Source organism: Colossoma macropomum, unplaced genomic scaffold, assembly GCF_904425465.1.
Source record: "Colossoma macropomum unplaced genomic scaffold, Colossoma_macropomum, whole genome shotgun sequence".
Taxonomy (NCBI): Eukaryota; Metazoa; Chordata; class Actinopteri; order Characiformes; family Serrasalmidae; genus Colossoma; species Colossoma macropomum.
This window is the reverse complement of record NW_023494806.1, coordinates 21,331,886-21,359,298: the sequence shown is the minus strand read 5'-3', so window position 1 is coordinate 21,359,298 and position 27,413 is coordinate 21,331,886. Positions and strand designations below refer to the sequence as shown.

General features: G+C 40.9%; 1 protein-coding gene across 1 annotated transcript; it reads right to left on the bottom strand.

Moving 5' to 3' along the window:
* Positions 1-19: 19 nt before the first annotated feature.
* Positions 20-22,397, bottom strand: araf (A-Raf proto-oncogene, serine/threonine kinase). The gene is made up of 16 exons (XM_036599237.1): positions 22,376-22,397; positions 17,758-17,969; positions 16,208-16,311; positions 15,455-15,557; positions 12,836-12,990; positions 12,604-12,705; positions 10,934-11,078; positions 10,558-10,585; positions 9,829-9,956; positions 9,291-9,493; positions 8,477-8,653; positions 7,989-8,035; positions 6,779-6,897; positions 6,473-6,604; positions 5,238-5,372; positions 20-3,321 (listed from the first exon to the last, which is right to left on the bottom strand). The coding sequence occupies exons 2-16, from the start codon at positions 17,863-17,865 to the stop codon at positions 3,181-3,183; spliced, it is 1,827 nt and encodes a 608-aa protein (XP_036455130.1). The 5' UTR covers positions 17,866-17,969; positions 22,376-22,397; the 3' UTR covers positions 20-3,180.
* Positions 22,398-27,413: the final 5,016 nt, after the last annotated feature.

The following is a 27,413-nucleotide window of genomic DNA, read 5'->3' as shown; positions in this document are numbered from 1 at the left end:
TAAAAAAATGGAACTCACTGATTTCAAGGCAGAAGACACAATGTGACTAGGCCAAGGCAAAAACAGACGTTTAGCATTTGTCTGTTAATCTTATTTTTTGATTAACACTTTAAATCACATCGAATAATGACATTAACTACTTTGAGCTCCACAATGAATTAGGTTCAATTCGGCCTGTTTGACTTGTTTCATGACCAAAATGTGAATGTATTTTCCTTTTGCAACTCAAGCTATAATTAAGTATCTCCCCTGCTTCTTAAAATCACAGCCTGAAAGTTTAGAATCTATACTTTCCACAATCTCTCCAATTGTGTTAGAGCTACGAGTGAAAATTCATATAAGATTAGAATAAAACAGTAATAACAGTGACTTCTAAGGGTTAAAAACACCCCAGCAGACACAAAAACACAAACTAGTCTGCACATAATTATTCATCACAGCCATCTGCAACGCACCACACGACTTCACAGCACAGACTGAGAGAAAATGTGCCGTTAATACGCAGCAGAAACTGTTAAGTCATGACGAAGAGGAAAAGAAATTCAGCTGGACACAATCGCCATGACTCACCACGACAGTAACAGGCTTTCAAAGAGCCTTTCTCCTCTGAGGAACGCAGTCAAACCAAGAAGTTCATAAAGACAGCCTCTGCACAAATCTGTAACTGGATGAGTAAAACATCCAAATCTTGACCTTTCGCTAACCACATCGTATCTGCAGCTAGAATGCTTTTAAGTAAAGGCAGCATGATGACCAACACTACATAAATGCCCAGCAGCAACTGTGAAGTCTACAGGCACTAAATGTATTCATCTGCCATGGACTGCGACTTTGATTTCGCTATTTTGAGGCCTTGAGTGATCAGCAGCAGACTGTAATGTGCCATGCATGATCTTGCAGCAACACTGCAAAGACAAACAGCAACAATGTCAAATTTGATGTATGTTTCTTGTTTATTGCTAGAGTCAAATGTGCTTTTCCTTAATCTGATTGAGCTTTTTTCTTTTAAACTTTGGCTGATCACCAGAGAAACTATCAAAGTGTCTCTCAAAACCAGCACTGAAGCTGCGGAGCCATCAGGCCTTTGAGTGGGTGTGCACGTCAGGGTCTCGACAGCGTTATGTAAATGCATGCAAAAAGGTGTAGTATGCGTAGAAACAAAAGCACCGTAAAATGTGCTAGTAACACACTGTCAATCTGTTTAAACCACACTAGAAAGTGAAGTACTGCTAATGTTTCACTGCACCAGGTGCCATGACAGATGAAGGCAGAGGAAGCCGCGAAAGCCCAGTTCGATTAGTCGATTCATTGTATAACAGTCAGTAAATTAGCTGATTTTTAGAAATAGTCGCTAGTTACAGTACTAGTTTGAATCTAATGTTGCAAAGTGCAGTTCTCACTTTTCTTAAAATGCCTGTGCCACATAAGGTAGGTCTATTTTGTCTGTCTGTGGCAGGTCATGAGTAGGGCTGGGTATCATTCAAAAACTCTATACCTTTCTCAATCCCTCAGTTTAAGTACAACCATTACTTTAATTTAGCAGTGAATTTAACATAGAAATGAATTTAAGGTGGCAGAGAATTTAAGGTGGTACTGCATTTAAGGGTGCACTGATGTAAGGTTGCAGTGCATTTAAGGTAGCAGAATTAAAAAGTCATATATTGCAATGGATTTGCAGCACTGCAATCGAATGTTTTCAGTACAGTTTAGGCTGTTTTCATTTTCTGAAGTCTGAACCAGACTCTGGATTTGTGACGTTGTGACTTTTTCCATTTGGTTCATTTTTTCCCCATTGCAGCAGCTGAAGTTCACCAAATTATATTCATGAGTGTTCATTGGCTGGTCAGGAATTTGTTGAGGATAAAAAGTGCTGCTACTTTCACATTAGAGTCACAAAAATAGCAATTTTTAACATCCAATAGGCTATTATAGTATAAAATCTAGATCTCTCACATATATTCTTGATATAAATCTATTATCCTGTTCCTATTTTGTATGAACATAGACATTCTTAACATATGTAAATCACAAAGCAATAAAAAAGCCTTATTTTTAAACTCTTCATCTTCATAACTGAACGATCGCTGATGCGTCAAAAATAAATTCCATGTGCCAAAACCAGAAGCATATCTACGCTATTATTTTATTGCTTGTCTGCTGTTATTAACATCAGCTTGGGCTGAATGATTGATATAAGAATCTATAAAAAGAGTCAGACGTTAAAACAGGCAGAGACCCATGACTTTTGGTGGGCCGAGCACAGGTGGTGTGTTCACACCTGGCAAAATGAAAAAAGAAAAAGTCTGATTTGTCTGCGCAAAACTAAGTAGGTGTGAATGCACCTTTAGACGTCCAATCACTACGAACAAATGCCTCTTGGCTCACCAACATTAAGACCAACCATATTCGGTCAGTCCCATGAAAATGTTGATCTCTGATACCCAGCCTTAGTCATGAGTGATTCGTAGAAAGTGCAGAAGGGTGTGAGCTCGTAACCCGGATAGAAATCGCGTAGTGTTCACCTGTATTCCCCGTAGCAAAGTGCAAACCAACTGAACATGACCGCAGAGAGAGTCTGAGCTTGTTAAAATTCCTACATCCATCTTTACTGAACCACCAGTGTCCTATGAGGGCAAAAGGTGAACATTATAAAGCTCATGGAGGAAATGGAATATGATTCAATGACCTATGTAAATCTTTGGGGTTTTCTACACAATATACAATCGTACATGTGTAGAAAACGGGTCCACAATCTTATCACTTCTCAAAATAAACAGGTAGAAAAAAGGCTTGAAGCTAAAAAAACAAAAAAACAAAACAAACAAAAAAAACATAGAACTTAAACCTGGGGGGAACAAACAAAAACCCAAAAACAAACTGAACAGTCACCGCTCGTGGAGCTTTAAGATTTGGGTGATCTTGACGATGAGGCCGCTCTGGAGTGACCGGGAGAATTCCGGAGTTGTGTGGACAGAGAGGACGTAGGTGTGCGCCGATGGAGATCAGCAATGCCTGGCAGGGACGTGTCCGAGTACGCCTCTGTGTGTAGTGACTGCAGAAGTCTCTGGGCTGACAGGAATGTGTGGAGGAACAGGGAAACGCTGGGGTCCCGGGGCGGGGAATGCGACGGCCTTGCCGGAGGCTTCCGGGCCAGTCCAGATGGGTCCGGATGGGGCTGGTTCACAGGGGCATGAGGCGCGTGGTATGGAAGAGCAGCGGGTTCAGGTCCTCGGCGTGAACGGCCCGGTGCAAAGACGGCTCAGAGGCGCTGCGCTCGATTTTGGGCAGCAGGTCCTGCACCTGTTCAATGCTCACCAGGATCTGCAGGAGGGTGAAGGGAAATGTGAGCATACAGAAGAGAAATGTTAACAAACTAGAAAGGCAGAAATGAAATATGCAGCTTCCATGAGACTTTTAAAAAAATGTGAGGAAACACTCATTTGGTGGGAGGAAGAGAAGAAGTATATGTGGGCATGTCTTTTAAAGGAGAGAAATATTCAGAAAAAATATGCTAAATATTAAAAAAAAAAAAAAGATTTTATTCAGAGTCATTCTAGATCATTTGTTTTGGTTCGTTTTCACACAATGTGAACAGCAGCTGATCTTTTCAAATTAAAAACGGAGATGCTTCTGTTACGACAAAGAAAGAAATAAAAGAAAACTAATACACAACCCAATTGAAAAAAATCAGGGAAATCCTAAGAAATTAAACTCTTTTTATTTTTTTAAACATGACAAAAAAAGTGAAGTTTGCTGCTTTTAATGGTAAATCCTTTTTCTCTCGTGCTTTCAGTGTGGTGGCCATTTTCAAACAGGGCTGGGCAATACGAAATAATTTCTCAATAATGCTAAATGTGTCACAATATGCCACAGCATGCTTTTCTGAGCACACTGTGGATATAATCAGTACTCTAAAAGCTTCTCAACTGCATGTCTGATTACATAAAGAGCATAATTAGCCCTGTTAAATTGGATTTAGTGCAGCACAGTGCGTGAAAATGTTTAATATAAACCATGTTTTTGATAGTAATTTTAAATGAGACTATTTTGTCTGTTCCAACTTGCCAGGAAAAAAAATCTCTCTCTCACAACAGGGTATCATGGAAACTTCTTATCTCAAAGTATTGTGATGTGACATTTTTGCCCCCTCTTTACCGCCCACCTCTAATTTCAGCGTCAAAAACAATGTCATTTTTCCATTTAGCTCATGTTCACGAATCGCTTCGCCATGTTCATTTGCACAGCCTCCTCCTCCTCTACAGTCACACCTCACACAGGCACATTAAAACCTGCAGCACAGATGCATGCATGTCCAAAAGTTTGTGGACACCTGCTCTTCTGAAATCCAGGGTATAAATACAGAGTTTGCTGCAGTAACAGCCTCTACTCTTCTGGGAAGGCTTTACACTAGAAGTTGGAACATCAGAAGAGCACTAGTGAGGTCAGATACAGTTGTAAGTCAGTTCTGGATCACCCTAACTCATCCTGGAGGTACTAGATGGAGAACCTTCACTACAGTTAATGCATAAGATCTAGCCAACTATCACAGTAGAACCAAATCTCTTCTGGTGGACAAACTTCTGCCGTCAAACCTCCCAACCATGTTATTTCACCATCTGATTAACCTATGAACCATTAAATCGAAGAATCAACTAATCTACATAATAGTGTTTTGAGAACTTTCTTTTTGTGCCCTATTAGAGAGGACCACCCCACAGTTTGAATATCACTGGTGCAACAAAAATAAGACATATCACCCGCTGCACTTGCTGTACTGTAATCCGTCAGAATAACCACATGATCAGTGACTGAACTGCCAAATGCACCCTAAATAAAACAATTTAATATATTTCTTTTTTTGATTTCTTAGAAATTATTAAGCTTGCAGAGCTTAAATAAAACATCTGGGCCTTCTCAGTCTGGACCAGCATCCATCTACAGAGACTGTGGACAATTATGGGGTTTGTGGGATGAAAAGAACAGCAGAGAACACACTGAACTCCCGGGAGGGAGAAGAACTTCCATGTGAAATGTGTTCTGACTACTGAATAGCAGAATAACATGAAGGGATGGGTTGTATATAAACTGCTCAGCATATTTATTTGTACTGGTAAATGCAGGGCACTAATGAATTAGTGACCTCTACAGAACACACTTAAGTGTGATTTTTAAGGAATTGTCCTTTAGGCCAGTCACACAACTGAGGAAGAGGTGAGAAAAAGCCTGAGGGATCTCACCTGGGGAAAGAGGGGCCTTTCGTCCCGTTTGAATTTCAGACACTCCATGATGAGCCTCTTCATGGTTTTGGGGCAGTTATTGCACAGCTTGCTGAGGTCTGGCGATAGGTATCCTCGACCCACCATGAAAATGATCTGTTAAGATGATAAAAATGGAACAAAGACATCATTAGTTCATGAAACAGGGGTGATACAATGTCGGAGCTTCATTCTTTATGAGCATCTTAGCACTTGCACTACAAGCCAAATGTCTGGAAGAAACGCCTTTGTAAAAATAAACACAAAAATCCGATTTTTTATGTTTAACACAGAAAGAAGGGTCTACAACAAAGGAGTAAATAACTACACTACTCATTATAAGGGGCTGTTATCAACAAAGAGTGTGAAGAAGGTTTTTTTTCCCCATAGAACCCACTAGAGTGAGAGTGCAGCACAGGGATATTCTGGAACAAAATCTTTGGTTAAAGAAGATAATCAATACGCACTGACTATTAAAAACACAGCCGGCTTCTGCAGTTTTGGACTACAGCGTGTTTTACACATTATCTCTTTGAAACCTTCTCTATAAAAGTAAACAGAATTAAAATAAAGTGTTACGTTAAACATCCATCAAAGTTTGAGTGAAAAAAAAAGATCAAAATATAATAAAACTCTTAAAACCACTAACCAGCCCTATCTGAGGACTCATTATCCAGCTTTTTGGGTGAAATCTTAAGAAGGTAAGTGTTTCTTTTCACTTTACTGTTGGATATGCACTCAGGAAATGCTGGCATGGCCGAATGGACAAATGTACTAACAAAAGCAGAAAAGAAAGAACTATCAACTGTGAAACAGATGAGCTAGCTTGACTGTTGGAATAGCTTTTGCTTGGTTGTTAGCCTGCCCTCTGTAGGGTTCTGTAAGGAGACTGTGGTGGAACAAGGCTTTGTTAAACCTGTGTGGGTGGGAGAAACCACGTTAGCCCCATCATTGGTGAGGGAGCTGCCTACATCAGCGCTACCCAAGATGAGGTCCACTTAGTTTACATTGAAAGAGGCGAATTTAGGTGAAATACATCAGTTACTCAGAGGACGTACTCTGTATATAAGCTACACAGAAAGCAAAACACAAGATTTTGGTTCCCTGGGGCTTTAAAATATGAGCTTCTTACCTCTCGCCTCTGATATCACATGACACCTGATCCCAAAGCAGAAATACAGCAGCGCCTGTTAAACAGAAAGAAGCCTGTGACTCACCTGGTCCCTGTTGTTGATGTTGGAATAAGGCAGAGTTCCGGACATGAGCTCAAACAGCACCACCCCGTAGCCGTACACGTCCGACTGGAAGGTATAAGGGTTCGGGTCCTGCATCCGGATCACCTCCGGCGCCTGGAGGGCAAACACAAGAGAGAAAAAGGCTTTAAGTGAATTAAGAACATTTATCCCATTTACAAGATCCACTCAAGCACTGTGTCCTGCTCTTCTGGTATGCAGTGAATCACATTTTGCTTATTTGCAAGTGTTTGGCTTCTCAGTTACATAGTGACGAGTGCGAACACTCACCATCCACAGAATGGAGCCACTGGGCTGCTCCACCTGCTGAGAGCCGCTCCAGCGAGCCTTCACAGTGGCCAGACCGAAGTCACCAATCTTTACCGTCCAACCTTCATGCAGGAAAATATCTGACACAGCAGATAAGGGACTTTACAGCACCGGGAAAGAGGCAGTGGTGGAAACAATCAGGGGCTTCATTACAGGATCAAGTGGAGCCCTTAACATCGCCTCACTGGGTCATTAAAGGAATAGTTTGATAAAAATAGTCTGCAGTTTCCCACTTTACCCTAAATATAGATAATCAGCCAAGACTCAATTTAGAAGCTATGAGGCTGTTTTTCTAAAAAAACTGCAACAGCCCTAAACCTCCTCTTGTCCCACTTCAAACGCATCCAGGTCTTTGTTAAGGTCGTGCAGTCTTGTCCATGTGGTCTAGTATACAGCAAGACTCACTGTGAGCTGTAAACCTGAACAAACTGAACACAGCTGGCAGCGACTTTACACAGCAGGTGTTGCGCTGAATTCTGGCCGCACATATTGGAGGCATAGGGATGTTACTGATTATGCTTGTGACTTCAGTTGCATCTTTTTATAAATGTTACTCATGAATTTTCTCAATAGAAATAATAGAAATCATGAATGTTACCTGTAATCTATATGCCTGCATGACACACAGGGAATCAGAATTCAGCACAACACCTGCTGTCTAAAGTGGCTGTTTTGGTTTATTTTTATTGCTTACAGTGGGTCACACAGTCCCCTAAACTACTTTAAACCACATCAGAAACTTCATAAGAACTAATGAAGGGCTGGATGTGATTTGAGTGGATTGAGAGAAGTTTTGGGGATGTATTTACAAGAAAGATTTGTGTGACTCTTGACATTTGGAACCAGTGTCATTTCACCCCTCGCCCCTACCACTTAGCCCTTATCCCTCCGTTTTGTGTATTCACATCTAGGGGTAGGGTGTCCCGATTTTTGTTGAGATAGAGGGGTACGGCGAAGTGTTAGGGCTACCTGGCCCTCCAAACCGATTATTTTCAGAGACACACTCCAAACAGACGGCAAGACGGCTGCACGAGAGACCAAAGAAACCCACAAATGTGAGAATTTTCTCTGTTAAAAATTATGATAACCATCGCATTATCTTAGTTTAATGTCGTTTCAATGTATTATGGTCCTTTTCTTAGTTACGACTTTGTCTGTACTGGAAGGATACTATTAGATTTCATGTCCCGATGAATGATATTCTTTGCGTGAAGGTAGCTGTCAAAAAACAAAACAAAGAGAAGAACAATTAGAGCTGGAGATGATTCTAAAATGACCAAGAAAGCTGTAAAACACCAAGAATGAAAATAAGAAATTAAAAAAAAACACAACAATTGGAATTCTGATAAAAAATAATATCTAGAATAAAATTCTAGCAAAATTAATTTTTAGAATGCTTCATATCCCAGTGCTGTATCAAATCCTGAAGCAGATCACTTGGAAAAAGTACATTAAGCATAATGACAAGTTATCTCCTTTGAGACTCGAAATGATACATTTCTGTGTATTTTTAGTCTATAACATATTATATTACAAAAACACAACAAATATCCTGTCTCCTCTGTGTTTTATAACAGTACAATCTACACTGCATAAAACAAACATAAAATACCAAATAACTAATCTGTTCTATTCTTTCAGAGATCAAGGTGTTCGTACTCCATGCCCTGCGCGGTCTGCCTGGCCACGTCAATGCGGCGCATGGTGTCAAACTTGGTCTCGGTGACATGCAGGTGGCGGTACAGACTGCTGCCCTCACACCACTGCGTGATGATGGCGAAGTGCGGCTTCGTCATGAAGCCCATAAACAGCAGGATGTTGACATGACGCGTTTTTCTGCACGGCAGACGGGGGTGAAAGAGAAGAAGGAAGAAAAAAAAAAGAAAAGGCAGAAAAGAGGAACATTGAGAGAAAACAAGAAAAGAAGAAGAAGAAGAAAATTAAGTGGAAACAGAAGAGAAAAACGAGAAATTAAGGAAATGTTATGATACACAACTGTCCATTTCGCTTAGTTAGACAAATCAGAAATGTTGGACTTTTCTAACTCTGTGTGAAGAACAATTACAGATATATGTAGGAAAAGTTTACACAATTTGCACATTTGCTGAATTTAGCACATTGTAAAAAACTAAAATATGTGTCCTGTGTAAAATCAGTTTATTTTTTCCCCCCAATATATGTTAAGTTCCACAAACAACTGTAATATAATGATCCATTTGCCTCCCGACAGCCAGAAACAGCACAACATTTAATTATTCTTCCACATCTTTCACTCCAACAACTCTGTTCTGTAGGCAGACTGTGTGGAGCTGAACTGCTGCAGGCAGAACAGGCAGTCACATGTACGTGTTTATGGATGCGACATCACAAACATGTTAAGTTCAAATTGAACCCAATGAGTTTCCACATATCGACTGGACAGTAAATTCTAAAACTTTACCTTAGCGCTCCCTTCACGACCGAGACCACTCACCGTAGGACTTGCACTTCGTTCCTGAAGGCCTGCAGCTGCTCCGGTGTGGGTTCCGTCACTTTAAGGATCTTGATGGCCACGTCTCCGTGCCACTTGCCTTTGTACACTGTCCCGAAGGAACCGGCGCCGATGCGCTTCTGCATGGTTACCTCCTTCGAATGCACCTCCCAGTAGTAGCTGGAGTCCCTATAGCCAACACGGTGCTGGAGGAGAGAACAGATTCACAGCTGAATAGATGAAATCAGGGCTGAGAGACGAGGACAAAACTCTTACTGTGGTATTTTTTCCCCCCATCTCATTCAATATCAATATTCAGCAATTATAATATTTCTAATGGTCACTTTTAAGTCAGAGGCTTGTTTTAATTGCTTCGTATGAAATATGATTTAAGAAAACAAAACCAATCCCACACTGCATTACAGAACAGGGTGGCACAATTTTTCACAATTCTGCTTTAACTGCAATCAACATATCAGGGAATTGCTTGAGATCTAAACAAAGACCTTCAACAAAAGGAAAGCCAAAAGAAGCTACTAACCACTTTCTTTTTCTCATCGGAGGAGGACGGCTTGCGCTCTTTGTGTTCCGAGGGTGATTTGGGTGGTCTTCGGCCCGGGGAGCCCAGCTGAGGAGGACTGGTCGAGGGTTTGGGAGAGGGTTCTGGTCCTGTGGGGGCAAAAAACCTCTGTTAATGATACAGTTCGACAGCACACCTGAGAACTTACAGCGTAACTGTGGAAAAGTTCAGTTTCAGATTTAACCCTTTGAGTCGCAGTTACTACCAGCGCAAACAGAAGCATGTAATTTTTAATGAAATATTCATTATGAATTATTACTCGTGGCCCCTTTAAATACACAGAAATTGTGCTGAAAGTGCACATTATGCACTTCCAGTCCACACCATATTTGTTAATAAGCATAAGAAGCATTTTACTGTAATTTGAATTTGATGTTACTGCTAAGCGTATAGTCTTGTTGCAAAGAAAGAAAAGTGCTTGTTTCAGCAAAGTTTGACACTGAAAAACACCAGAAAAGTCAGAAGTGCAGACTTAAACGTGTCAATACAGAAGGTAAATCAATATTACGTTAATTATGTAATTACATTTAAACAGTTTAGCAGAACAACAGTAATAACTGGACTTCTTAGGGTTAAGAGCCTGATTTAACAATGGGCTGAAACTCAGAAATGTGGCTTGAACATTGCAGAAAATGAATTCATGCTCATGGTGTAACGGCTGGTCAAGTCAAAGGGTGAAAAAGAACTCACCCATTGTGTTGTTGATTTTTAATGCCTCCTAAATGAGAGTGGAACAAAAGGAATGAATAAATAAACAAACAAACAAACAATGAGATGCAGAAAACCTAAAAAGGGGACAAAAGGTGAACCTTCAAAAGAACCATCCAGAACCTCAGGCACTATCAGTGATGGATCTGCTGAAAGCTACAATCAGGATATTTCAGAAACATTTCACTGCTCTTTTAAGACTTCATAACTGTTGTCATGTAAGAGTTCTTCCTTTCTTGGTCTCCTCACTTTGTATATAATTAATATGTCTCGAAAACGCTGATTGTAGCTTCAGGTTGAAGACCAGGATGAATCAAAATGAACTGTGTTTCTCTGTGTCTGAATGAGCGTGTCTGACCTCGATGATGCTGGCGGCGCCGGGGCCCAGGGTGCTGACCATGTGGACGTTGGGGGTTGAGGTGGAGCGATGCCTCTGGAGCGACTGACCGTCCGCCCCCGGCAAGGGAAAGTGGAAGGCCGAGGACGGGGACAGCAGCCCTTGGCTGAGAGGAGCACAAAAAACCTTAAGGCCTAAACTACAGTTCAAAAGGTCAGAGTCACATTTTACACCTCATTCATAACTTTTATACAGTCTGTTTATACATTCGTACACAAAGGAGTCAAACGCTCTGCTGTTTAAGAGGTTCCAGGTTTTAAACACTCCATTCTTACTACTGTTTAATCAGAACCTCAATCTGGACATTAATCTGATGAAAACCTCATTCTAGATGTTTTTAGAACGTCATTCTGATATTAATTTTACTAGAACCAGCAGCTCTGTGTCTTCTGTTTTCATAAATAGTGAGTCTGTTTACATGCACTTAAAAATCCGATAACTAAAGAAAATCAGATTTTGTCAGTAATCCGATCAACGCGTTTATATGCACAGTAATCAGATAACGGTGAAACTCCAGGTCTACAGGAGTCAGACAGCAATCAGATTTCTGCTTTGCAACCAGCCAATAAACTTACAGAAGACGACGTGACGTAAACGTAACGTGACACTCGAACTTAATGCCGTGGCTATTTTTAAACATTGAGTGACTTTACCTGAAAATACGAACAAACATCATCTAGAAAATGAAGAATATTTAAATCCTTCATTTCATGTTTGGTTTCAGCGTCACTCCCAAAGTGTTCTGTTGCCATCTTGCGGCAACGCTGCTGGTGCCGCTGTCTGTTTTCGCACATGCTCAGACTGAGAAATCCGAAAGAAATCAGACTAAGAGTTCACATGCACTGAGAAATCTGATTACTGAGCTAAAATCCAGCTCGCTTTATCGGATTTCTTCATCAGATTTCTAGACCTTAGTCCGATCTAAGAAATCAGAGTATGGTGTTTACATGACCATTTGAATAATCGGATAACTGCAGAAATCCGATTATGATCGGATTATTTAGTGCACGCAAACGCACTCAGTGTCTTTTTGCCCACTTTTCTTTCTTTTGATATCGAGGCCTGATATAAAGTTGTGTGACGACTTTTTTAAAACTTTTACCTCATACCACTTAGTGAAAAACTTGCTCTCATGTAAATATGCAAACAGATATACTTCTATTTCTACTCCTTCATACTTTACTCTAACTTTTTTTTTATTTCTGCCCTAATTTATGTCTATCTTTTGTTATTATTTTTATTTCCGTCTCATATATGTGAGTTTAAGTGCAATTACATATCGTGATACTGTAACACCGCAATCAGTTAAGCTCTATTTATCCATCCATCCACCCATCTATCCATCCACCCATCCATCTATCTTGAGAATAATTTTATTAAAACTTCATTTTAGACGTTAATTTTACTTGAACTTTATTAGACATGATACACCTTTCTCAGTTACTATGGAATCATCTACAGCTCTGGTTGCTTCTACTAATTTAGTTATAAACCTGTGAAGTTGCATCAAATGTTAAAACTGTTCTGCATAAATACAGATCAATAAGTAAAGTCAGCGGCTCAGTCGACACAAAAAATCACAGTACAGAAACGCATCACTGTTTAAATCTAAATCAAACAAACGAACATACCCAGGCTCCGGGGTTAAGGCTAGGTCACTCGGTGGTACGGACATAGTATCAGGCATCATTAAAATAGGTATGGGGGGGTAGTCTTCTGTCGTGGAAACACACCTGAGAAAAGACCATGTCACAGAAAACACATGATGAGTCCATCCGAATGCACTTTAACTCTTTTTCCAACACCATGGTATTTATGTACGTACCGTGTACATTAACACGGACAAAAGCACACGATACACACCGTTTGGTCATTGTGTCCATGTCCACGCAGACCGTAGGGACTTTGCTGCTACAGTGTTGGTGGAACTTGTAGCCGCACGTCTGACATCTGAACCCATTAAACAGAAACTTGTGGCAGAAGTCACAGTACGCTAACTTAAAGAAGGTTTTACGAACCTGGAAGAGGTTTAAAAACACACACACAAGAACATTTTCCAATTAAAATTCAGCTCATAGAACGTATTACAATGTGTAACTACTGGTGCTGTATTTATATGTTCTATAGCTTCTGCATAATTAAATGTCAAAGATGTAAACAGAGTCATTCAGAGTGGTTTGGTGTGAAATGGTTGATTGTAGAGTGGTGGTGAGAGGAACCAGACGTCCACCTCTAAAAGCTCCCTGACAGAACGTTATTACATAAAATGGTTATGAATGGAGTGCCTGATGCCCGAGACACTGTTTAATGATAGTTCTGAGAAGGTTCTGCCTAAAACTTGCTTTTTAAATCCATTCATGAATGACTTTTGTTTACATCTCAAATGTTTAGAAACTTTCCACTTTCATATTTTATGCTAAATTCTACTTGACAACGTCAATAATATGCAAAATCGCAGGCTCTTTGTAGCTACAATGCAATTACAGTGTATTAACTTGGCTGTAAGTCATTTTAACGCATTAAGTGTTTTCCTGGAAACATACTAATGTTGGCTATGCCTGATATAAAGCCACTGATCATCGACCCTGGTCCTGCAGCCCGCTGCACCAGCCGAACGTCGGTTTGATCATAAGCTGGGGTGTAAAGTCCATCCTAAACCTCACGTTGAGAGCAGTTAGTTTGAAACTAGCGACACCGAATTTCGGTTGCACCACAGATACTTACGGTACATCTTAATTAGCAGAGCGTAAAGGGGTCGTAGATCAAAACACTGTCGCACAGAATCGCGTTTTCACTCAGCAGCCAATCAGTAAGGCTACCCAACACAAACAGGAATCATTACACGCAGTGAAATCGCTCGCACCTCTCTCTTTTTCGTGCTGCATGTACTTCACTTAAGCAGTGTCTGTCATGTTAGTTATGAAATTGTGTTTTACAACAAAGCGGTGTCACCAAAGTGGCCTTTTCTTCTGTGTGTTTATTCTGTTTTAATGCTGCTTGGAGTTTTTTCAACTGGGGTCATTGAGCAAAATACTTTAACAGCATTTTATCAACGAATGGTCAGTAACGTTAGCAAAGCTGCGACTAACGTAATCGCTATTTGAATTTGCTGAACTCCAGAAAGGTAACGTTTGCCGACACAAGCAGAGACGTCTTTCGTTTTCTTGCTAGTTTTCCCATCAAATCGACCTGCCATTTTAAGAATTAGTGCTGAACAAGTGCTGGGTGATATGACCTCAAATCAATATCACAATTAATTGATACTTTACCTCGATCATGATTAATGAACGATGTTGTGTTTTTTTGCCCTCATAGTTCACTGACAATGTTTGTACTGTAAATATGTTCTGCATATCTTAATGTAAACTGTCTAAACAGTCAGATCTGAATTCACGCTGCTTTTACGTCAATTCAACTCGACATTCATAATAATTTTGCCCTGCTGAGACCTAATAAACATTGAGGCTGATATTTTTATACCTAAAAAATTAGAAGAGACTCATCCAACGCACCTCCGTGTTCAAAGAGATTTCTAAAGAAATGTCTGAACGAGGCCGTAGGAGAACGAGGCTGCAGCGTCAAAGAACAGTTAAAAGTCTGAAAGCCAAGTTTAAAGAATCCGAGGACGTGAACCAAAGAAGTGACCGCGCCCTTTTTACGGCTCGAACACATTCTGGGTGATGAGCCCAGCTGTCAGTCAGTGAAGCTTCATGATGGCTCCTGTGATGCTGGTGAAGATGAAGCTGATCCTCTGGGAGCGACTATGAACTGTTCGTTCATAGTCATGATTGTTTACCTCTGGATGAGCCGTGAAGCAGCGTGACGCGTTGTTCTTTTGAGCATGTGGATCAGTTTAGGAGCTGATCTGTTCAGACTGATGTTGCATACAGATCACATTTTAAAGATGATGTGAACAGACAAACAAAAAAAATCGATTTGGTGAGAAAATCAGATTTGGGCCACTTTTACCTGCTGTGTGAACATCCATGTCGGGGAGTCATGTGACGACACGTGCGGTAGTAAGTTTTAAGGGGACAGTACATGAAAACAGAGTGGGGAAAGGATTAACAGAATAAAAAAAAAACTAAATAACCGACATGGGAGAGATTACATCGGTTAGAGGTTCTGAACGTCGGTTTCGATTACTTTTCGATCGCCCAGCCCTAGACAGAACCCATACACCTACTATGGGTGTCTAAATTTTAAGCTATAACTTAAAGCTACGTTGAAACTATGTTACTTGCAACCGGTTAAATTCCAGTAACTTCAACATAGTTGGCAGTTTATGTTCAAAGTAGGCTATGATCGAACTTGCGCTCAGCTGGTGCAACAACCAGATCAACTTTTCTGTAGAACGTGGATCGAACCACAATCTGCCAAACCTGCTCCAGCTAATTAGTTTCTTCAGAAGTCCTTAAATAGCTGGATCAGATGCCTTAGTGTCTTTGAAAGCGTTTCTTACAGAAGGTGTTCATAACTTACAAAGTTGTGCATGGTTAAGGGGACATCATCCAAAACCTCGACTAGAAGCTCCTCCCCCACGAGGGGCGTGATGTCAGTGTTCCATTCTGTAAGCCTCTTGCGTCTGGTCATCAGAAAAGAAAGGATGATGGCAAATGAATATTCAATTTTTTTTATGTAAACAAAAATAAATCAATTTAGTTATTTATATAGTTTTATTAAATGTATCCATTAAAGGCCCAACAAAAAAAAAAAAATCACACAATTTCTCACTTACCCCAGATGTCGCCTATCAGCAGAGACAAGTTTGGTGTCTTTTTTTCTGGAGCTACGAGGCTGGTTCTAGATCAGCATTTCCACTCCTGAGGTGGTTTATGTGTCTGAAGTGGCTGCCTACAGCTGTGTTTATTTTTATAGGTCACACTAAGTCACACTGCGCTCTAAACCACATCGACAGGCCTGCGCCACCTTAATGAAGAACTGGTTGTGGTCTGAGTGACGTTTTGCTGATGTATTTTTACAGAAACAGTTTGGGTCTTAGTGTTTGTCAGCCATGTTAGCTTCATAGCTCCAACTATAAATGAAAGAAGCCAAATTTGAACGGCACGACTGATGAACAACTAGGGAAAGTAGACAACTGTGTAACTCTGATTTTTCGCTGAACCGCTCCTTTAACGCAGGGCAGGGTCAACTGTGCCAGCGTCAATTTTAGGGCTCTGTTACTGCAGCTCTGACTGGGGCTGAAAGAAGTTCAGGTCTGCGCGGTGCACTCACCCTTCAAGAAGGCGGAAAACAGCGCAGCATTCCTGGCTCAAGCCTCGTACTTTCAGGGCTTTGTCCAGGCTGTCGTGAACCGTCTGCCCTGGTCGCACGTTCACCTGAACACAAAACAGCTTTTTAATGACTGCTGTATTGATTTTATACATACACATACATATATATATACACACATACATAAGCACACATGACCACCATCACCAGGTCAAGGACAGCATTCAGGTATCAATCAGTAATTACCCAGTGACCTTTAATACTCTCTATATAATCAATAAAACCACAATCTGACAATTTATTAAATATATGAACAGACTTGTTCATTTTGCTAAACATCTGCTTCTCTTCTTTAATGATTTTAAACAGCAGGACCGAATATCATTCACAGCTGTAATACATTTATGTTGACTTTGATACCGAATCACGAGCAATATTTACTCTGATACCTTCATATTCTACATTTTTCTTGTATTTCAGATTCTCCCTGAGATCCACTTTTAAAATCTGAAAAATTGTGTGGTCTAATGTACAAAGAAGAAAACGCATTAATTTGTACTTCCATCATCTCTTTATCCCTTAGAGTTAAACAGTCTTTTGTTGCTACTGTGCCTTTAAGACTGATATTTGTAAATGAGCTCTGTTCTGATAGGCTGTGCCTCATTCAAAAGGCATTCTGGGCTGCAACGCTCCTTATAACTTCAGTGTGAGTGGGTGGAGCTACAGTGTTACAGACTGAATAGGTTATATGTAAGGATGTATGTAAAAGCCTGTTGGTTTCTGTGACATCACAAAAACAGTGAGGTGGAAACAGCCTGGATGGTACAGGTTGGCCAGTGAACGATACCTTTTAAAACAATGTTTATTGTGAGAAAATGTTGGCTGTCCATGACCCGGACCGTTTAATTACAAAACTACTGAGTTAAAAATAATGGGTTAAAATAAATATAATATTTTAAAAAAATAAATTGCTGTTGTCGGAACTAAACCTCGTATCTCCAAAACGGTAACTTTACAGGAGAAGGAAAAAACATACTTTACTTTTAATGGAAGTCAATGGAACCAGACATTTTTTAGTAATTTTGGGCCCTTTATTTTGGTCCATTCAACATGAAATTTACAAACAACGTAAAGAGCAAAAGGCATTTTCAAATAATGTCAAAAACTGAAAAACAACAAAAATGGAGATACAAGGTTTTGTTCCAACAGCAGCGAAAAATAGTGCTACCTTTCACGGCATCATCTTTGATCTTTTTGTCTACGCTGATAAATCCACAAGTCAATAATATCTACTGATATTATCGGCTAGTCAGTTTATCGATCGTGCCCTAACAGTAATATTAATATAATGTAATAGTGTTATTATAACGCTATAGACCTACTTCTCTCGAGGTCACTGTGCCGAATTCCTCCTTTCAGGGAGAAATTATACAGAAAACAAAACGTATCCGCTTTGGATCAGCACTGTTAACTACAGAGCACGACGGACAACTGTCCACTTTTCCCCCCACGCAGAAAGTATCTATGCTCCAGCTGAACGTGGCCGTACTCACCACCGTGCGCTGCTTGTTGGGGAGGTAGACGCGGATGGTCCCGCCGCCTCGGGGCACATCCTCTGGGCTGGTCTCCCCCGACGAGGAGCAGGAGGACGTGGAGGACATGGTGTCTCCACGGAAACAGAGAGGGGTTCGCAGCACTGAACTTCAGTCAGCAGCAAGAGAGCGTATCAACCAGGGCACAGAGGAGAAGCGCCCTCACCTGGAGCCTGAGGGAAACGCAACAGTCAGAAACCACAAGCAACTCTGAAGAACTCACTGACCCTCAGGAGTCTGTACTCACCGCTGCTTTGCTATACAAGTGATTTACACTGACATTGGTTTTTATATAGTTATGTTATTAGTTATGCAATACTGAATCTGAATCAACAGGTTAGAGTCTTCTGGCTTTTCACCGCCTGTTTCCAAGTCAAAAAAAATGACAAAAACATGCTGAAAATTCATACGATGGGTTTCCCGCAGGACAAGACGCACAAATTTCAATCAAAATACATCAAATTCAGATCAAAATTCAGATCGAAAATCTCCTCTTCCACACAAACATGGTAGACCTGAACGGGGAAATTATCTATTTGCAATTTTTCTAACCAATATTGTGATTTTCTTTAAAGGCCCCCATCCTTTATATTTCCATTTATAACGCTTGTTTGTGTTTGTATTATTTAGCAAAAACAGCCAAAATGTATGTTTACACCACCATTTTCCCACCTCTCTTTATCCTCTAGAACTGAGCAGGCTATTTTTGTTACTGTGCCTTTAAGACTCAGGTATGTAAATGAACTCTGCACTGACTGGTTGCCGCATTCAAAAAGCAGTTCAGGCTGAAACCCTCCTTATAACTTCAGCGTGAAACCAACAGGTCTGAACTCTTATAGGCTGAATAGTTGCAAATATGTACATGTGTTGGTTTTAGTGACACTGTGAATTCAAAACAGGCTGTTCTTGCAGGTCAGTTTCCATATATGAACTGTATGGTATGTTTAGAAATTTTAACAATGCTCCCATAATAAATAAAACTCTTATTTTTTTTTAAAAAACTGAGCAAAGTTAAATTTTCCATAATAGGAGCCCTTTAAATTAAGCTCATTTCTCAAGCCTGATTTTTTGCTCAAATCTGATCTCTCTGACACGATGGTTCACACTCGTTTAAGTAAGTGATTCAAATCTGTCATTAATGTGAACGAACCGGCATCCTGAAAATGACCCGCATGAGCACATCCTACTCAGTAACGTCACATGAATGAATCGCGTTCATCATCAGCTCAAACTAACGAGCAGAACGAGCTTCGCTGAGAAGATAATTAACTGATCAGATCTCAGCTTCAATATTAGAGTGAGACGAAGGAGAAACAGGTGAGATGTGTTTCTTTTCCAACGTTTACAGGCTTTAACTTCTGTTCGGCGCTGCTGCCATGGTAACGCTGAATGATGGCGCACAGGCAGTGAAATAAAGCACATGAATTCTGATCTGAGCGTCACATTAACGTGGCATGGCCATGAATCGGATACGTATCTGATCTAGGACCACATATTAAAGTTACTCAGGTCAGATTTGAAAAGTTCAGATTTGCGTGTCCACACAGCCCTAAAACATCAGATCTGAGTCACATTAGGGCAACAAATCGGATTTGTGCCACTTTAACCCGGTAATGTGAACGTAGCCTTAATGTGTTCTGTCTGATTGCCAGTTCATGAACTCTCAACTGTGAATAATGTAGCACAGAACTAAAATTGCAGCCTTTGCCTCAAACTAAAGGCACTGTGGACTGAAACACTCCTTATAACGTCAGTATAAGTGGGTGGAGCTAAACTGTTACAGGCTGAGCAGGTTATATGTAAGCATATATGTAAAAGCCTGTTGGTTTTTGTGACATAGTTTCCCTATACGGACTCTACACGCCGGACAGTGAATGACAAAACTCCAGCCCATGCCTCATTCAGAAGGTGTTCTGTGCTGAAACACTCCTTATAACTTCAGTATAAGAGGGCGGAGCTAAACTGCTGTAGGCTGAATAGGTTATATATGTAAGGATAGTTGAAAACTGCACTCTTCAAATTCAACTTCAAATTGTGATTTCAATATAAAAAGGATTAAATCGGTCAGTCCTAACAAAGGGCACAAATAACACAGCAGGCATCAAAACCCTGATTTAAAGCTGCAGTTTAATCCGAATCCAAGCAAAGCGAAGACATTTTCAGGTCTAAATTGTGAGCAATGCAAGAAAGTGCATTCGTACGATCAATGAGAAATAAAATAATAATTCAAACCATGTGCCTCTTCATGCCAGCTGTCTCTGCATTGACACTGCTTGCATCAGCGCAAGCAGGAACAAGTATTTCAAGTATATTTACTGAGGGAAAAATATTCTTGGCACCCCCACAAATACACACCAGCCATATGCCTAAAGTAGGACATGCAAATGTTGAATCAGCATCTGTGACGACACTGTAAACACACATTTTCACACCAGCATTTTTGCTGATAATATCAACTGATTTTAATGACCAGCAATTTTTTCACTTTCGGCAAAAATATTGCAGATAATGAGACGATAATTAGACGACTGTCGCACTGGGAAGGCTAACACGACACTCTCTCCTCAGATATTTAACTATATAAAACACAACACACATTCATAGCAGTCAGTGAAACACTGTTTTATTTAAAACTATATGATTAAAAGACAAAATATAAATATAAAATTATTTGACTATCAGGCATTTTGACACCTTAAACCAGTATCAGTATTAGACAAAGGTTTCATATCAGGCCTTAATACACTCGCATCCACCTACAGTACTGTGCAAAACTCAGGGGCCACCCTTAATGTATTTTACGTGCAGTCAATACAGCCCTTGAGCACAGGGTACTGATTTTTCAGGAGATATTTAGATATGAGATCCACCTGCAGTCAAAAAAACAGGACTTTCAAAAACCGGAGCTCAACAAAATGTTTAAAATGCTACAGAGAAAATGAGACTCCTAACAAGCACCTGGAAGACCTGGTAGACACCAAAACCGCCCCCATCAGATGAACAGCACTTAAAGCTTTCATCAGAGAGAGGAGAGAATCAAGCTGCTTCAGATCTGAAAACATCCACAGGTGTTTCTGTCCATCCTTCCACTGTGAGAAGACGACTCAGCGCTATGGTCTGAAAGGATGTGTAGCTGTCAAGAAGAACCGCACTGAGAAAAGGACACTTTAACTTATCAGACTAAACTTATTCTTTAGACACGAGTTAAACAGTTTCCCCTCTCACACTTGTAGACCCCCATCATGGCTTAAAGACCACCAGAACTAGGTGATCAAGAACACAGAATAGAGCAAAATACACATCAATCAGCTGGAGATCCATTAAAAACCGGACACTCTTCTGACTCCCAGTGCCAAGCACCGAGGATCCCCTAATCCAGGGGTCACCAACAGACCCAGCCTCCCGAAGGGGTCCACCTCCAACCCAAATCTAACACCTCTCATTCAGGTAATCACAGACCTCTGAAATCAATAGTTAGATGGAGAGGGCAGGTAGGTGGATCTTCTCCATATTTTGCTCACAAAACTCCTGGACCAAGATATTAAGAACCAACTCCCTCAGACACGATGAAGCCTCTCACTTGCCTTACTTAAAGGGGAACTCCACCAATTTTTCCAATCATTTGCATACTTCCATTACTGCGATATAAACAATGTCATTCAGAGTGGTCTGGTGTGAAATGGTTGATTGTAAAGACTCTTGTTTTTACAGGGGTGGTGATAGGAACCAGGGATCACCATGACTACAACACAATATAGCCATTTTTATTTACTATCCAAAACTGCCTACACGAGTCTGAGTTTTTCCATGTAAATGTCTTGTACCCTTTCACTATGAACTGATTAAAAGACGTTTTAGACCAAATATTTATCACGAAACTATCGTGAAACAGCGTCTCAGTCACAGGCAGCGAATCCATAACCATTTTGTGTAATGACTTTCTGGGGAGCTTGTAGTGATTGACGTCTGGTTCCTATCACCGCCACTGTGAGCGATTCTGACTCGGCAGGTTTCTCTACAGCGAGCCACTTCACGTCAAACCAGCCTGAATGACTCCGTTTACACCTCAAGGACTGAATTACTCAGAACTTTTGAAAAACCGGTGGAGTTCCCCTTTAACTACAGAGTGTCTTCAAAGCTGTAACGTACAGACTCAGCCTGTTAGCCCAGGCCCGTTTCGGCAGGGGGGGGGGGAATCTAACTTCTCGCCGGGAAAGAGCAGCGCTCGGAGCCGGGGGGCCGGGGGAGCCCGCGGAGCTCGGCGCGGGGTCAGCCCGGGTGTGGAGGAGACACCGACAGCGCCGTGTCGCCGAGCGAGTGAGGCGGAAAAGGGATTAGGCTGCACTCCGCCGCCGAGCTAACAGGCTAACTGCAGTTAGCTCTGCTGCTTCTGTAGGTTTGGAAACTACCGCTACAAACATCCTCCTCACCGCGGACGGACAGCGGCGCAACCCCACCCGAGCCCAGACGCTCACGGACACCCCTACCCGACTGACCCGCCCGTTAAACGGCCCGTGTTTAACGGAAAGCCGTTCTTTTTCCCCCACTTTGCTGTTTTGTTTCTGAAGTAAATACTCACCTGAGGCGGCCATCTTGAACTCTCTCTCTCAATCTGAAGTCGGATCAGAAGATTTCTGACGGAGAGGAGCGCCGCTCTGATTGGTCCGTTTTCCGAAATCGCACCTCTGATTGGCCGAGCCGCTCTCACACGCTAAGACAATGCCCACATCCCGCCATCTGATTGGCCCGTTCTTGCAAATCGCTGCTTTGATTAGTCGTCGAGGTTTCCCAGCGGGTGGGGGGTGGGAATGGGGGAGAGGAACGCCCACATCGCGCGCTCTGATTGGTTAGTTTCTACAAACCGCTGCTCTGATTGGTTAATATGATTTTGGGCCGACTCGGAAAACAAATCGCTGCTCTGATTGGCCCACTGCTTTTCCAAGATTAAAGAAGCAGCAACTTTAAAGGGGAACTTAATCGATTTTTCAAAATGTCTGAACATTTCGGTGGTTAAGATGTAAACAGAGTCATTCAGAGTGGTTTGGTGTGAAATGGTTGATTGTAGAGACTCAGATGTCTTCAGAGTGGTGGTGATAGGAACCAGGCGTCACCATGACTACAGCACAGATATAGACATTTTATTTACTATTCAAACCACCAGTGAACCTACACGAGTCTTCAGGGTTCTTATATGTAATGTAGATGATGGTAAAATAATGATAAATCTGGAAAAAAATGTTTTCTTTGGAAACTCTTTTGCCTTAAAACGCCCTGCATGTACTCCTCCACAGTGAGTGGATTAAATTAAATACACTTTAATCCAAAACTTTATCACAAAACTATCATAAAACTTATGATACTTAAAGTTCACCACTTAAAGTCAAGATGAACACAGTCAAGGTAAAGCTACGTCTGCTGTAAATGTGCCTATCAGCGTCTTCCTTCAGTGCAGAATAAGCCTCCTTATTCTCTAGAAGTCTCAAATTTAAACAGTTTAAAGAACAGAAAAATGCCATGATGTAGCTGGAGGAGCTTTTGTTTTCCCTTAGCTGGCCAATGCAGAAGGGAGCCAGACAGTTACCAATAGGAAGCTGATTATCTGATCTGTATTCATTAGCCATCATTTCTTTGTCACTATGGGTGAGATTCCCTATGACATATTTGTGAAATGCATGCTGATTATTGCAGTGAGAGAAACTTGGTGGACAAAGACACGATACAAAATCATGAATTTTGTCAAACAGATGAGGCTGAGAGATAAACTACTTCACTACAGTGCTTTACATAACGCTACCAATAACATATTAAATGCTAGTTTGAGGCCGGAGTGCCTCTTTAAGTCAGCTGTGTTAGTGACCAACAGCAAACTCCTTGGCTGGATCTCAAATTGCTCCCTGTTCCCTACATAGTGCAATAAGTAGGAATCTAAATATTGGCTCCTGCAGCCAAACTGTGCATAATAAGTCTAACAAATAGCCATTTGGGATTGAGCCATGTGTGCACAATTCCATACTGGAGAAATAATGAACAATTTAAGTGTAGATGCTAGGGTTTTAGAACTTACCTAGCGCACTAGATAGGGAGGATGAGCTGTTTGAGATTCAGCCTGTTTCATTATGCTGTACCCCCAGCTCATCTTCCATCCTGTGCATTCGGGAATACATTAACCACAGGTGAATAATGTGACCTGGCCTGTTTCTGATCATTAGTAATGAGTGTAATTACAGTGTATTTACAGTCTGAGGCCACTAGAGGACATGCTGAGCCTCTAAGACAGGCCGAATGCTTAATACATTATATTTGGCTGTAGAAGCCACTGGCTTCATGGCCTACATAGTGCAGTGAGTTTTAGTGGAGACAAAATGGTTTTGATCAGCCTCTTGCTTTTTCAGCTGCTGCTGTCTGATCTCAGCAGGCTACGTGGCAGCACCCACCAGGCCAAAAACTTTGATGATGGCAAACTGTGCTCACCCCACCGCCTCTAAAGGGCTCTGTCTGTGAGAAACACTCTTAAAAGGCTCATAGCTTACATTTTCCTAACACTGCATCCCCTCCGCCGCCTCCCCGAGGTCCATTTATAGCATTTGTGTGGTTTTACGTACCGAACAGCTGCTGTCACACTAGACATTTGCAGTGAAACGGGTGACTGAGAGTGGTCCAGAGGACTGGTGACAAGAATCCTTTTCTGTTGCAGTTAGCAAGCTAGCTAACTGTCTAGCCACAAACAGTAAAAAGTGAAGATAATTATATACTTGTGGGAGCAGAGCGGTGTGTAGATGACCGGTGCGGTTGGCAACAGTGACAGACTTGTGTGTAGCCGAGGAGGAGCTAATGTAGCAGTTAGCAAGCTGGCTAACTCGCCTACTGCAGATCGTAAAAACACAAAAGTATATATACATAATTACAACCCCATATAAAAAATAGTACAAAGACAACAAATCAAATGTTGAAACTGAGAAATTTTATTGTTTTTTGAAAAATATTTGACCATTTTGGATTTGATGCCAACAACACGTTCCAAAAAAGTTGGGGCAGGGGCAACAAAAGGCTGGTAAAGTTGTGTAATGTTAAAAAAAACACATGGTGGTTAATTGGGAACAGGTCAGTAACATGATTGGGTATAAAAGAACATCTCAGAGAGTCTTTCAGAAGTAAAGATGAGGAGGGGTTCACCACTCTGTGAAAAGCAAATAATAAGAGAACAACGCTTCTTAACGTAAAATAGCAAATAACTTTTGCTTTTCATCATCTATGGTACATAATAACATTAAAGGTCTCTGTATGCAAGGGACAAGGCCGAAAATCAGTATTTGCTGGTGTTATCTTTGGGCCCTCAGGCAGCACTGCATTAAAAACAGACATGATTCTGTAGTGGAGATCACTGCATGGGCTCAGAAACACATCTGAAAACCACTGTCTGTGAAAACAGTTCATCACTATATCCACAAATGCAAGTTAAAACTCTAAAACGCAAAGAAGAAACCAGATATAAATAGGATCCAGAAACACTGCCACCTTCTCTGGGCCCGAGCTCATTTAAAATGGATTGAGGGGAAGTGGAAAAGTGCTCCGTGGTCTGACGAATCAACATTTAAAATTCTTTTTGTAAATCATGGACACTGTGTCCTCTGGGATAAAGACCACTCAGCTTGTTATCAGTGCACAGTTCAAAAGCCAGTATTCATGATGGTATAGGGGTGCATTACTGCACATGGCATGGGTGACGTGCACATCTGTGAAGGCATATGCTGCCATCTAGACGACTGCTTATTTCAGCAAGACGATGCCAAACCACAATCTGCATGTATTACAACAGCATTGCTCCGTATTAAAAGAGTCTGAGTCTTGTTAAAGAAGAAGTGCTGAAGCACAGTGGTAAACAGGCCCCCGTCCCAACTTTTTTGGAACGTGTTGTTGGCATCAAATTCAAAATGGGCATAGATTTTTCAAAAAGCAATAAAATGTCTCATTTTCCGCATTTGATGCGTTGTCTTTTTAGTATTTTCCTTAAAATATATGGTTTACATGATTTGCACATCATTGCATTCTTTTTTTTTACATTCTGAAAAGCGTCCCAATTTTTTGGAAATGGGGTTGTACATAATTATTTATTTGTGACACTATAGTGCTGTACTTTGGTCTGCAGCAAATAATGAGGATAATCAGTTGGGGTTGGTGGCAGTGCAGTCAGTTTGGTGCAGCTGGGGTTAGCCAGTGAGCTAACATCGCAGTTAGCAGGGTGGCTAACTCATCTAAAATAAACAGTAGAATCACCAAAATGAAGACAAAAACACAATTTTCAGACTGATTTCATATCAATCTCTCTTTTATGTGCTTATTTATAGACAGTGGGGAAGAAATGTTAAAAGGTTTTTGCCTAGACAAACATGCTAATATTAGTTTGATCAGTCTTTAAAAAGAGCTCAGTAACACTGAGATTAATAACTGATCACCACATTGATTTATCAGTCCACTCAGGCTTTAGCGGAGCTCAGTAACACAGATTAATAACTGATCACACTGATTGATCAGTCTACTCAGGCTTTAGCAGAGCTCAGTAACACTGAGATTAATAACTGATCATCACATTGGTTTATCAGTCTACTCAGGCTTTAGCAGAGCTCAGTAACACTGAGATTAATAACTGATCACCACATTGATTTATCAGTCCACTCAGGCTTTAGCGGAGCTCAGTAACACAGATTAATAACTGATCACACTGATTGATCAGTCTACTCAGGCTTTAGCAGAGCTCAGTAACACTGAGATTAATAACTGATCATCACATTGGTTTATCAGTCTACTCAGGCTTTAGCAGAGCTCAGTAACACTGAGATTAATAACTGATCACATTGATTTATCAGTCTACTCAGGCTTTAGCAGAGCTCACTAACACTGAGATTAATAACTGATCATCACATTGATTGATCAGTCTACTCAGGCTTTAGCAGAGCTCAGTAACACTGAGATTAATAACTGATCATCACATTGATTGATCAGTCTACTCAGGCTTTAGCAGAGCTCAGTAACACTGAGATTAATAACTGATCATCACATTGATTGATCAGTCTACTCAGGTTTTAGCAGAGACTTCAGTGTTTGTAAAGAAGCCATTAACTGAGGTTCTAAAAAGAGATGGTTTTTCAAGGGTTCTTTAGTAAAGGGAATGATTCTGTTCAGAGTAACAAGTTCTATACAGAACCATTTCATGCTTTAGTAATATATCAGATTGATGTGTTGCATGTGATTCTGTGTAGAACCTTGAAAATGGTTCTGTATAGCACCAAAAAGGGTTGTTCTACTGTTACAGCATCAAGCTTATAAAAATAGAGGAACCCTTTTTGGTGCTATATAGAACCATTCACAAAAGGGTACTATGTAGAACTGTATCCAACACATTCTCTATCAATCTGAAGAACCATTTAAGCATGGAATGGTTCTAGGTTCTAAACAGAACCGTTCCCTTTATTAAAGAACCCTTGAAGAACCATCATTTTTTAGAGTGTAGAATACGAGTGTACACCAGCTGAACGTGCCTCCTAGCTAGGAGCACTTGAAAGCAAGTGCGCATTAGCCAAGTGATCTAGAACGCCAGTGCACACTCTTGAATTCAAGTG